General features: G+C 43.6%; 1 protein-coding gene across 1 annotated transcript in view; it reads left to right on the forward strand.

Annotated features, from left to right (window-relative positions):
• The first annotated feature begins 3,905 nt into the window (after positions 1-3,905).
• The window catches only part of LOC111979914 (BCL2/adenovirus E1B 19 kDa protein-interacting protein 3), a 19,212-nt gene continuing 9,703 nt past the window's right edge, over positions 3,906-13,414 (forward strand). The window contains exons 1-2 of the mRNA XM_024010599.2: positions 3,906-3,916; positions 4,330-4,359. Coding sequence (XP_023866367.2) covers positions 3,906-3,916; positions 4,330-4,359 — 41 coding nt within the window. The remainder of the gene's footprint in view (positions 3,917-4,329; positions 4,360-13,414) is intronic.

Raw genomic sequence — 13,414 nt, forward strand, 5'->3', positions numbered from 1 at the left:
TGCTGACAGGGGGGAAGCCAGGGTGCTGTTACCCCGGACGAAGCGGCGATAGAAATTGGCGAACCCCAGGAAACGTTGCAGCTGCACCCTGGAAGAAGGCTGGGGCCAATCCACCACCGCTCTCACCTTCCCGTGATCCATCTGGACACTACCAGCGGAGATGATGTACCCCAGAAAGGGGATGGTGGAGCGATGGAACTCCCACTTCTCTGCCTTAACAAACAGCTGGTTCTCTAGGAGGCGTTGAAGAACCTGTCGGACGTGGAGCACATGTTTTTGGGGGGAGCGGGAGAGTACGAGGATGTCATCAATGTAGACGAAGACGAACCGGTTCAACATGTCGCGGAGAACATAATTTACCTGGAGCCTGGAACACAACAGGGGCATTGGTGAGGCCAAATGGCATGACCAAATACTCGTAGTGGCTGCTGGCCTTATTGAAGGCGGTCTTCCACTCATCCCCCTCCCGTATCTGCACCAGGTGGTAGGCGTTCCGTAGATCCAGCTTGGAAAACACGGTGGCCCCCTGGAGTGGCTCGAAGGCCGAGGAGATGAGTGGTAGCGGGTCTTCACCGTTATGTCATTGAGTCCTCGGTAGTCGATGCACGGGCACAGGGTCTTGTACTTCTTCTCCACAAAGAAGAACCCTGCGCCAGCGGAAGAGGACGAAAGACGTATAAATCCTGCAGCTAGGAAGTCCACAATGTAGGTGTCCATAGTCCTTGGTCTCCAGTCCCGACAACAAGTACAGTCGGAGCGGTGCTAGGGAGAAGGTCAATCCCGCAGTCATAAGGTCGGTGCGGCGAAAGCAAAGTGGCTCAGGCCTTGTTGAACACCTCCCAAAGGTCCTGGTACTCTGCGGGAATGGCAGAGAGGTCCGGGGCACCTTCCAAGCCCCCAGGAAGATGTCCCGGGGCAGGTTGCGCTGACTTCAGACACTGGGCATGGCAGAACGGACTCCTGCCCATGATGGCACCAGTAGACCAGTTGATGAGGGGATTGTGTCGCTGGAGCCAGGAGAATCCCAATGCCATGGGAATCTAAGGAGACTTGATGAGCAGGATTTGAATAGTCTCGCTGTGATTCCCTGACACTCGTAGGTTGATGGGAGTGGTAATATGAGTGACCCGGTCTATAGAGCGCCCGTCCAGCACTCTAACATCCATAGAAGAGGAGAGGGGCTGTGGGGATGTTCAGCTTGGAAGCCACGGTAGTGTCCAAAAAACTCGGCCCACGAGTCAATGAGGACCCAGAGAGATTTAGACTGGCCTCCCCACAGCAGAATGGCATGAACAGGGGTGCGAGCAAGGGAGGTGGGAAAGTTCTCCATATAGCCCACCAGAATATTTGTTCTTACCAGTGAGCCTGATCTCTTTAAAGGACAAGAGGACACAAAATGACCACAAAATGACCAAAAAACACTGGTAGAATTGACAAACAAGACAAACTGGTCACAGATAAATTCACAGGGGATAATGGGGAGGGTGGGTGGCACCTGGAGGGGGGTGGAGACAATCACAAAGACAGGTGAAACAGATCAGGGTGTGACAATTTTGTTTGTTTTGAGTCCTGGCCTTCCTCTATTTCTGATGTCTGTCCAGTTTGATTTCTATTTGCCATTTGGTTTTAACTGTGCTATTTCACAAAAGTTCTGAACCCATATACATTTTACAGACACATTATATTTTACATTTGTTTTCTTGTTGTTATTAGTCCCACCCTTCAGCTCCATTCAACCCCTCCCATCTATCTCATAACACCATACATATTGGATTTCTATTTTTTTTTACCTTTATTTAACTAGGTAAGTCAGTTAAGAGCAAATTCCTATTTACAATGACAGCCTACCCAAGCCAAACCCAGACTACGGTTGGGACAATTGTGCATCGCCCTATGGGACTCCCAATCAAGGTAAGATGTGATGCAGCCTGGAATCGAACCAGGTACTGCAGTGACACCTCTTGCTCTAAGATGCAGTGTCTTAGACCACTGTGCCACTCGGGAGCCATATATTTTTCAACTATGCTGTGATGCTTCACAAAAGTTCTGAACATTTCTATTTTCATAGTTTCTACAGATTGTTGCATCAATATATCCACATAATTTTCCATCCTTATGATGCCATCTATTTTGTGAAGTGCACCAGTCCCTCCTGCAGCAAAGCACCCCCACAACATGATGCTGCTGTGGTTGCTAACGCGTATAGGGTTGAATTATTGGCATGGGCACACTGATTTTTTTAAATGCCAGTGGCAGGTCCTTAGTAAAAATAGAAAAGAGTAGAGGGCCTAGAGAGCTGCCCTGCGTTACACCACACTTTACATGTTTGACATTAGAGAAGCGTTCTATTAGATAGATAGCTCTGAATCCACGAAATAGCAGAGATTGAAAAGCCATAACAGATAAGTTGGTGTTATTGTGGTGTATTGTTAGGTATTACTGCACTGTAGGAGCTAGGAACATAAGCATTTCACTACACACGTCATAAAATCTGCAAAATATGTGTACGCGACCAATAAAATTGGGTTTGATATCATGATGATTTGTATCAAGTGTGTGGTCTTTTGTTTTGCAAACTCTGGTAGACTTCAGTGCAGCTTTTGATATTATCGATCACACTGTAGTCTGCTGCTGGAAAAACATATGTGTTATGGCTTTACACCCCTGGCTATATTGTGGATAAAGAGTTACCTGTCTAACAGAACACAGAGGGTGTTCTTTAATGGAAGCCTCTCCTACATAATCCACATAGTCAAGGAAAATGTATGGAGTAAAAAGTACATGATTTTCTTTAGGCCCTGTTCGTAAACCATGTCGAAGGTCGTTCCAAATCCACTCACAGGCATTTGTTTACACCTTGTTCCTTCATGTTAACTTATTAGCTAGCTAAAAACCTGGTTAATTTACCAATATATCTAAACATTTGGGGGCACAGAAAGAAAGGAAAATGACTAGCTTCTTTAGAAGATCAATGATCATAGCAATTAAAAAATGACTGATCTCTTGCATGTCGTCACTCAAAAACGTTGCGCTCTTAAAGAGACAGTTTTCTATTTAATGCATCTCAATAGGTAGAGCTTTTACACCATGTAGAAACCTACTATTCCACAAACCACTTTGAATTCATTTCAATTACAGGTTTTTGTATCAACATTTTAGCTTTCTATAATAAACAAATATCTTTACAGGGTTAAATATTGGTTTCTAGAGCACAACATGTGCTTCAAAAGTAGATATAGGCCCAATATACTATATATCGATCAATAAATAAATATTCTGGTTCTCCTAGATTTCATGTTGTGCTCCTAACTTTTTTATATTAGGAGCACCAGTGCTACCAATGAACAATATTAATTTAGAGCCGTGTGTGTGTGTGTGTTTGAAGAGGAAGATAGGAAGGAAAGGGCAAAAACATGGAATCAGAAGAGCTACTGCTATCATGATGGCCCGCCCTTGTGCACCATGGTATCTCTATGGACACAACAACATGTACTTACTTCACAGGCACTGAACGAGCCTGAGTCTACATGCGGAGTGCTGATGCCACTAGTTGCTGGGCTTCTTTTCAAAGGAATTAAATAGATCAGTCACTGTCCACCAACCACCACAAGCTGTGACAACTCACAAGTCCTCTATTTGATTCAAATAATTAAAGAGGAAAAATTGTTCAAGTGGGGTAGCTCATAGATTGTACACTGAACAGAAATATAAATGCAACAATTTTAACGATTTTACATGTTGTGTTTATATTTTTGTTCACTATATATACACTGTATGTGTATATAGGATACACTGTACATATAATTATATGGGTGAATTTGTTTTTTTTTTAAACATTGCCATTTAAAAGTATTATTTAAATTAATTTCAAATGTAGGTTACAACTTTCAATACACATTGTCTGAATGGAGTTGAAGTGAGTTAAATCAATTATCTCTTAATCTAATCCACTGTACAAGTGTTGTCAGCTACTTAAATTGCTGTGTGAGTCTTTACTGTTGAGCTTCCCCACTGGGCACAGACGTCATTTCAACATCTATTCCACGTTGGTTCTTTGAAATGATGTGGAAACAACGTTGATTCAACCAGTGTGTGCCCAGTGGGTCAAGTCTGTTTTGTTTACCTCGATCTGCTCTGCACGTGGGTAGGGAGGGAGTGCTGGTGGATTAGCGCGCTCTGATCATCACAGTCTACGTGCTACCATAACAACAGTGAACGAAGAAAGGCAGTTTAGAATACAGTTTTCTCCTCATTGCTCGTGTTTGTCAGTGTGAGAATCTCTCTCTCTGAATTTAAATCATCCTTCGGCCACTAACATGTCTCTGTCAGGTTCGCAGACTCCAGAGGACGGCTTGTACGGTAAGGGTTTGGGGGACTGAGCTGGCCGGGGTGGTTACTTTGTGTCAATGTATAAAAAACTTATTTATTGTTTTTGGGTCAATGCAAAGTCGGGTCAATGATGATTGATTTGTATGTTACTATCAAATGTTTCTAAAAGCCTTGTTACTGCCCTAGGATGACTCTGTCTCTGTGTTTACCATAGGGATTAACTATGTCCAAGTGTTTTTCTAGGTTACATTCTTTAAAAATAATTCCAAAAGGGGTCCATCAGGAAAAGAACAGTATTGATGTATAAATGATTATGTTCATCCTCAGGCCTATAACGTTTAATTGTTAGTAACAATCAATTAATGATATATGAACATTGACCTCTTTCATTAGAAGAAGGTTGTTTGCTACATTTTACTTAATTCACACACGACACTTACATAATCATTAACCATGACAGAATGCATGGATAGCGTGGACTAAAAGGGCAGGTTAGGGGAGAAACGTTAGCACACCCATTTGGAGTTGTTGCAACTGACATGTCATTGTGTAAACAGATTTCATGACTCACCTTTTTCTATCTCCCTAAGCCAATTAAACCCGGGAGATTTCCCTGAGGCTTATAGCTCATTGTACAGTTTGCTTATAGCCTCTACAGTACATGGGAGATGTTGTCCAGCTGTCAATGTATACACAACTCATACACAGATGGGAATAGTACATTGAACATGGTTGAACCGTAAACAGATTTATAAAGCCATAATATCTAGGACTTTAACGCAAAGCTTTGGAACGAGCACAACAACACATTTGTGCTTTGTTTTTCAAGAACTAGGCCCATATTAACAGACATTACATAAACCTGATTGGCACTAATTCTATGGATGGATACTGGACGATTGACAGGCATTGGGTATTGCTGCAGTGCAACATGGTCAAGGCCACAGAGAGAGAAAGAGAGAGAGAAACAGCAGGCTGGCAGCCAGTGATTATGTCATAACTCTCTCTCTTGGAGGAAAACTAGGGCAACAGCACAGTTTCCCCTCTGTGCTCTCTTCTCCACCCTCTCCTCTATTCATATGCCCTCTCCACTGTTGCTGTTAACATGATCTCTCACTTCCTTAAAAAAAAATCACTTCCTTAAAAAATAAAAAAGGGGAAGAGACAAACAGAGGGGATGAGTGTTGATGATGTTTGCATACATGCATTCCAGAGAGAGAGATAATGAGATAGGAGAGAGGAGAGGGTGGATCATCTCATACAGAAATAAGATCTTATGTAAGCAGGCGGCACTCTGTCAGGGCACTCTGCCAGGGCACTCTGCCAGGGCACTCTGTCAGGGCACTCTGTCAGGGCACTCTGTCAGGGCACTCTGTCAGGGCACTCTGCCAGGGCACTCTGTCAGGGCACTCTGCCAGGGCACTCTGCCAGGGCACTCTGTCAGGGCACNCAGGGCACTCTGCCAGGGCACTCTGCCAGGGCACTCTGTCAGGGCACTCTGTCAGGGCACTCTGCCAGGGCACTCTGTCAGGGCACTCTGTCAGGGCATTCTGCCAGGGCACTCTGCCAGGGCACTCTGCCAGGGCACTCTGTCAGGGCACTCTGCCAGGGCACTCTGTCAGTGCTTGGCCCTGTTTGTTTGTGTGTGTTAGTGTGTGTTGTGTTCGTCCGTGTGCATGTGTTGTATGTGCTTATCATGGAACACTCAAACAATGCAACAGACTAGTTTCAGAGGGAGCAGTGATGAGATTATCATGTTAAAGACCAGAGACCAGTAGGTTTAAAGATAAGTGCTAAATGCATTTTAAGGAATATAGTTGTAGTTGTTATCATAATAAAATATATACAATTCACAACGTGATTCACACAATAAACAATGTTCACAATAGGCTTAGATAAATGTCCATATCCCGGGTAAATAGTCTATTAGTATTTCAATACCTCAGGTGCACCCATCTAATATCAATAATCACCGGTATATCATCAGATCAATTCAATATAGAACTTCGTTAGCACAGACTGGAATATGTTCCGGGATTCATCCAATAACATTGAGGAGTTTACCACATCACCGGCTTTTTCAATTAGTGCTACGACGACGTTTTCCCCACAGTGACCGTACGCACATATCCCAACCAGAAGCCATGGATTACAGGAAACATCCGCACTGAGCTAAAGGCTAGAGCTGCCGCTAATCCGGACTCTTATAACAAATCCCGCTACGACCTCCGACGAGTCATCAAACTTGCAAACGTCAATGCAGGACTAATATCGAATCCTACTACGCCGGCCCTGACACTTGTCGGATGTGGCAGGGCTTGCAAACTATCACAGATTACAAAGGGAAATCCAGCCGCGAACTGCCCAGTGACGCGAGTCTACCAGATGACCTAAATGTACTGAACAAAAATAGAAATGCAACAAGTGTTGGTCCCATGCTGAAATAAAAGATCTCAGCAATTTTCCATGTGCACAAAAAGCTTATTTCTCTCAAATGCTGTGCACACATTGGTTATATCCTTGTTAGTGAGCATTTCTTCTTTGCCAAGACAATCCATCCACCTGACAGGTGTGGCATATCAAGAAGCTGATTAAATGGGATGATCATTACACAGGTGCACCTTGTGCTGAGGACAATAAAACGGCACTCTAAAATGTGCAGTTTTGTCACAACACAATGCCACAGATGACTCAAGTTTTGAGGGAGCATGCAATTGGCATGCTGACTGCAGGAATGTCCACCACAGCTGTTGCCGGAGTTGTTTTAGAGAATTTGGCAGTACGTCCAACTGGCTTCACAACCGCAGACCATGTGTAACCACGGCAGCCCAGGACCTCCATATTTGGCTTTATCAACTGCGGGATCGTCTGAGACCAGCCACCCTGATAACTGATGAAACTGTGGGTTTCTACAACTGAAGAATTTCTGCACAAACTGTCAGAAATCGTCTCAGGGAAGCTCATCTGTGGGCTTGTGGTCCTCACTAGGGTCTTGAAGTTAGCATTGGCCCAGTAACGCGACGCCACCACAGTAGCTTAATTTGTGAAAAATTTTACTTAATAAGTTAATGGTCCACAAACTCATTCAACCAGCCTCAGGACGAGCCCCAAATTAACTGTAGTATAGATCCATTACACTTTGTGATAAAAAATGGGAAAGGGGAACCAGGATTGTTTTATTTTATATTAATTAATATATACAATAATATATATAGTAATATATACAGAACCAGTCAAAAGTTTGGACACACCTACTCATTCCAGGGTTTTTCTTCATTTTTACTATTTTCTACACTGTAGAATAATAGTGAAAACATCAAAACAATGAAATAACACATAAGGAATTATGTAGTAACCCAACATTATTTAAACAAATCAAAATATATTTTATATTTGAGATTCTTCAAAGTAGCTCAAATAAGCATAGAGAAATGACAGTCCATCATTACTTTAAGACATGAAGGTCAGTTAATGTGGAAAATTTCAAGAACTTTGAACGTTTCTTCAAGTGCAGTCACAAAAACCATCAAGCGCTTTGATGAAACTAGCTCTCATGAGGACTGCCAAAGGAAAGGAAGACCCAGAGTTACCTCTGCTGCAGAAGACAAGTTAATTAGAGTGAACTGCACCTCAGATTGCAGCCCAAATAAATGCTTCACAGATTTCAAGTAACAGACACATCTCAACATGGTCGATTTGCTGCAAAGAAACCACTACTAAAGGACACTAATAAGAAAAAGAGACTTGCTTGGGCTAAGAAACACTAGCAATGGACATTAAACCGGTGGAAATCCGTCCTTTGGTCTGATGAGTCCAAATGTGAGATTTTTGGTTCCAACCGCCACGTCTTTGTGAGACGCAGAGTAGGTGAACGGATGATCTCCACATGTGTGGTTCCCACTGTGAAGCAAGGAGGACGAGGTGTGATGACGTGGTGGTGCTTTGCTGGTGACACTGTCTGTGATTTATTTAGAATTCAAGGCACACTTAACCAGCATGGCTACCATAGAATTCTGCAGCGATACGCCATCCCATCCGGTTTGCGCTTTGTGGGACTATCATTTGTTTTTCAACAGGACAATGACCCAACACATCTCCAGGCTGTATAAGGGATATTTGACCAAAAAGGAGAGTGATGGAGTGCTGCATCAGATGACCTGGCCCCACAATCTCCCGACCTTAACCCGATTGAGATGGTTTGAGATGAGTTGGAATGCAGTGAAGGAAAAGCAGCCAACAAGTCCTCAGCATATGAGGGAACTCCTTCAAGACTGTTGGAAAAGCACTCCAGGTGATATGTATATATATATATTGTATTACCCTACCTACTAACCCTATACTAATTAAAACCTGTTACTTATTCCAATCAATAAATCAAATGTATTTATGAAGCCCTTCTTACATCAGCTGATGTCCCAAAGTGTTGTACAGAAACCCAGCCTAAAACCCCAAATAGTTCCACTACTTTAACCATATCTGATCCTACCCCAGGCCAATGTCCTGAGAGGACGGGACACTCAACGCACTCAACGCACTCAACCACTCAACGCACTCTGTAACTCTTCTGAAGTCAAATCTCGTACCACCAAGTACTTCTCTGCAGCTGGCACCACAACATCTATTTTCTGTGATTCACGTTCCATTTCTGTGGTACAGTTGATAACCATTGCTATGAATGCTAAGAAGCCAACCTTACTGAAGCATATGTCACTCATTGGTCTATCCCTCTCTGCTGGCACAGATCTACTATTCACAGGGATCCTCTCAGAATCCCTGACTATTGACCCATCCTCCTCTACTTTTTTCACTGCCTCAGCATATGACAACTTCTGCACTACTCTGACTCTAGCCACCTCAACATGCCTCTCTCGCACTGGACACTTCCGATCCCCAGCAACATGTGCAACCCTACAGCTGACACACAACTTTATCCACCAAAACTACACAGTCCTCTATCCCATGCCTTCCTGCACACTTCCCACATCTTGGAATCTCCCTCCTGCACACAGCTATGACATGACCATAAACGTTGCACCTGAAACAGCGCAGTGGATTCGCCACAAACACTCTAACAGGATAATTGATATATTCTAACATGACCTTGTCAGGTAAAGACTCTGACTCAAAACTCAAAAGGACTGACAGTGACTCCTCTGTTTCACCACGCTCACCACCGCGTCTGCGTCACACCAAACGGTGGGCGTCACAAACACCAGGAATCTTCAACTTCAAATGCTCCACCTCCACACGTAATGCTACCCCAGAAATCACTCCTTTCAACCGTGCCCTGTTCCTAAGAGCAAAGCAAAAAACAGATCTTGATCCAAGTTGCGTCGCATGGAGTGCCTCCTCCCTCTGATCTGAAGAAACCCAAACAAACATCACAAGACCACTTTGGGTTACCTTCATCGACTCAACAGCACCCACCATCTTTTCCACCCAACCTGAAATCACCCATGGATCAGCCAATCAGCCTGGTTCCACCCTCTTCAAAAGTCTAATTCCCACGGGACCAAGCGTATCTTTATCAACCATCAATGTAAGGCTCGGGCCCCGAGCTCCTCACAACACCTTCTACCCCTTCCATTTCACTTCCAGAACTCGAACTGGTTTCCGGCTCACTCTGTTTGAACTTGACAAAAATCTTCCTCGACATACCCTCTCCCTTGTGGTTGCAAGCTTCAACAGATTCGAACTCATCCTCACTATTTTCAACCTCCTCTCTCTTTCCCTCCAATCCTCCTCCCATAACCAATTACCTGACTGAAAATATTAAACTTTCTAAGCTGAAATCTCCTTCTAGACACATGCTAAGCCCTGTTCTCCCTCCACTTCAAACATACCAACAATATCTAGGTTATACTCGCTATTTTGCTGTCTAAAATGGCACATCCTCTGCAGGGCTTTCTCAAGATTGAAAATGATTGAGCTGTCAATCAAAGGCGGGACCTAAATCATTTGCGCACTTCTGATTGGTTAAATCGTTTCTCTCATAACTATAAAGATGTTTAAAGGAAAACMTTGCAATTTTGTGAGTTAAGCCTTTTTTCCTACTTACCCAGAGTCAGACAAAGTCATGGATACCATTTTTATGTCTTTGTGTGTAGTTTGAAGGAAGTTGAAGGTAGCATATTGTTAGCTTTGCGCAATTAGCCCCTCGGGATTCTGAAAAGTATTTGGCATGGACTCTCAGACCCTCAGAAAGTTCAACAGCTCCACGATTGAGAGCATCTTGACTGGCTGCATCGCCACTTGATATGGCAACTGCTTAGCATCCGACCGCAAGGTGCTACAAGACCTACAGTATATACCAGACGGTGTCAGAGGAAGGCTCTAAAAATGGTCAAAGACTCCAGACACACAAGTCATAGACTGTTCTCTCTGCTACCGCACGGCAAGCGGTACCAATGCACCAAGTCTAGAACCAACAGCACCCAGAACAGCTTCTACCCCCAAGCCATAAGACTGCTAAATAGTTAGTTAAATCATTAACCAATAGCTTCCTGGAATATCTGCATTGACCCTTTTTGCACCACCTCTTTTGACTGATCACATACTATTTCTCTATTATTTATCTTTTTCTCTCTCTGCATTGTTAGGAAGGGCCTGTAAGTAAGCATTTCACTGTTAGTCTACACCTGTTTTTTTAGGAAGCAAATTTGATTTGATTTGAATCGCTGGAAGTCTCCAGGAACTACTAGCTGGCTCCTTTGAAAGCAGGGAAATAGAGCTTCTAACTACTCAACAGCTGGGTGGTTGGTCATGTATAGTTTTACAAAGCTATACATAGTAATCGATACTGGTGTATGCCACCTGGCAAAGATTGTAAAAGAGGTACATGACAGCTATTTTTATTTATTTTGCGTGAATTGTTTTGTATTGTTTTCTAGGTATTACTACTGCACTGCTGGAGCTAGAAACACAAGCATTTCACTGCACCTGCGATAACATCAGCAAATCTGTGTATAATAAACTTTGATTTGATTTGACAAGCCCATAACACGCTTCAACTTTACTCCCCAATGGGCGAAGGTCAAGACACGCGTCCTCCAAAACATGATCCGCCAAGACACGCTGCTTCTTAACACACTGCTCGCTTAACCCGGAAGTCAGCCATACCAATGTGTCAGAGGAAACACTGTTCAACTGAGGACTGAAGTCAGTTTGCAAGCGCCAAGCCCGCCACAAGGAGTCTCTAGAGCACGATGAGTCAATGACAGCCCCCCAGCCAAACCCTCCCCTGACTCGTGTGCCGCCCTATGGTGCCAGATGTGACTCAGCCTGGGATCAGCTCTTCGATGTAGTGACTTAGAACGCTACGCAATTTGGTAGGCCCAAGCTTATCTTTAAAAAAATAAAAAATAAAAAATTCAGAATATTTAGGCAAGTTAGCTGGCTAACTCATTGATCCTGCTTTGTAGTATACCCCTCTGCATTACGTGTCTTAACCTTAAGACAGCCGTCTACTGTAATGATAAAGCAACAGCTGACAATTCAACTTGAAATCTCTTTAAATCAAATCAAATGTTATTGATCGAGTACACATATTTTGCAGCTGTTATCGCAGGTACAACGAAATGCTTATGTTAGTATACCTAACAATAGAAAACAACACAAGCAAATCCAAAAAATTTAAATTAAAAAATGAAGAAATATAGTACCCGCAAAACACCAGTCTCAACGTCAACAGTGAAGAGGTGACTCCAGGATGCTGGCCTTCTAGGCAGAGTTCCTCTGTCCAGTCTCAACGTCAACAGTGAAGAGGTTGAAAGAGGTGACTCCAGGATGCGGCCTTCTAGGCAGAGTTCCTCTGTCCAGTCTCAACGTCAACAGTGAAGAGGTGACTCCAGGATGCTGGCCTTCTAGGCAGAGTTCCTCTGTCCAGTCTCAACGTCAACAGTGAAGAGGTGACTCCAGGATGCTGGCCTTCTAGGCAAAGTTCCTCTGTCCAGTCTCAACGTCAACAGTGAAGAGGTGACTCCAGGATGCTGGCCTCCAGGCAGAGTTCCTCTGTCCAGTCTCAACGTCAACAGTGAAGAGGTGACTCCAGGATGCTGGCCTTCTAGGCAGAGTCCTCTCTGTCCAGTCTCAACGTCAACAGTGAAGAGGTGACTCCAGGATGCTGGCCTTCTAGGCAGAGTTCCTCTGTCCAGTCTCAACGTCAACAGTGAAGAGGTGACTCCAGGATGCTGGCCTTCCAGGCAGAGTTCCTCTGTCCAGTCTCAACTCAACAGTGAAGAGGTGACATCCAGGATGCTGGCATTCTAGGCAGAGTTCCTCTGTCCAGTGTCTGTGTTCTTTTGCCCATCTTAATCTTTTATTTTTATTGGCCAGTCTGAGATATGGATTTTTCATTGCAACTCCGCCTAGAAGGTCAGCATCCTGGAGTCGCCTCTTCACTGTTGACGTTGAGACTGGTGTTTTGCGGTACTATCTAATGAAGCTGCCAATTGAGGACTTGTGAGGTGTCTGTTTCTCAAACTAGACACTCTAATGACTTGTCCTCTTGCTCAGTTGTGCACCGGGGCTCCCACTCCTCTTTCTATTCTGGTTAGAGCCAGTCGTGCCGCTCTGTGAAGGGAGTAGTACACAGCGTTGTACGAGATCTTCAGTTTTCTTGGCAATTTCTTGCATGGAATAGCCTTCATTTTTTCAGAACAAGAATAGACTACGAGTTTCAGAAGAAAAATTATTTGTTTCTGGCCATTTTGAGCCTGTAATCGAACCCACACATGCTGATGCTCCAGATACTCAACTAGTCTAAAGAAGGCCAGTTTTATTGCTTCTTTAATCAGAACAACGTTTTCAGCTGTGCTAACATAATTGCAAAAGGGTTTTTTAATGATCAACTATCCTTTTAAAATATAAACTTGATTAGCTAACACAACGTGCCATGGAACAAAGGAATGATGATTGCTGATAATGGTCCTCTGTACGCCTATGTAGATATTCCGTAAAAAATCGCCGTTTCCAGCTCAATAGTCATTTACAACATTAACAATGTCTACACTATATTTCTGATCAATTTGAGTTATTTAATGGACAAAAAAATTGCTTTCTTTCAAGAACAAATCTTCTCTTCTGT

The sequence above is a fragment of the Salvelinus sp. IW2-2015 genome, linkage group LG20, assembly GCF_002910315.2.
Source record: "Salvelinus sp. IW2-2015 linkage group LG20, ASM291031v2, whole genome shotgun sequence".
NCBI classification, from domain to species: domain Eukaryota; kingdom Metazoa; phylum Chordata; class Actinopteri; order Salmoniformes; family Salmonidae; genus Salvelinus; species Salvelinus sp. IW2-2015.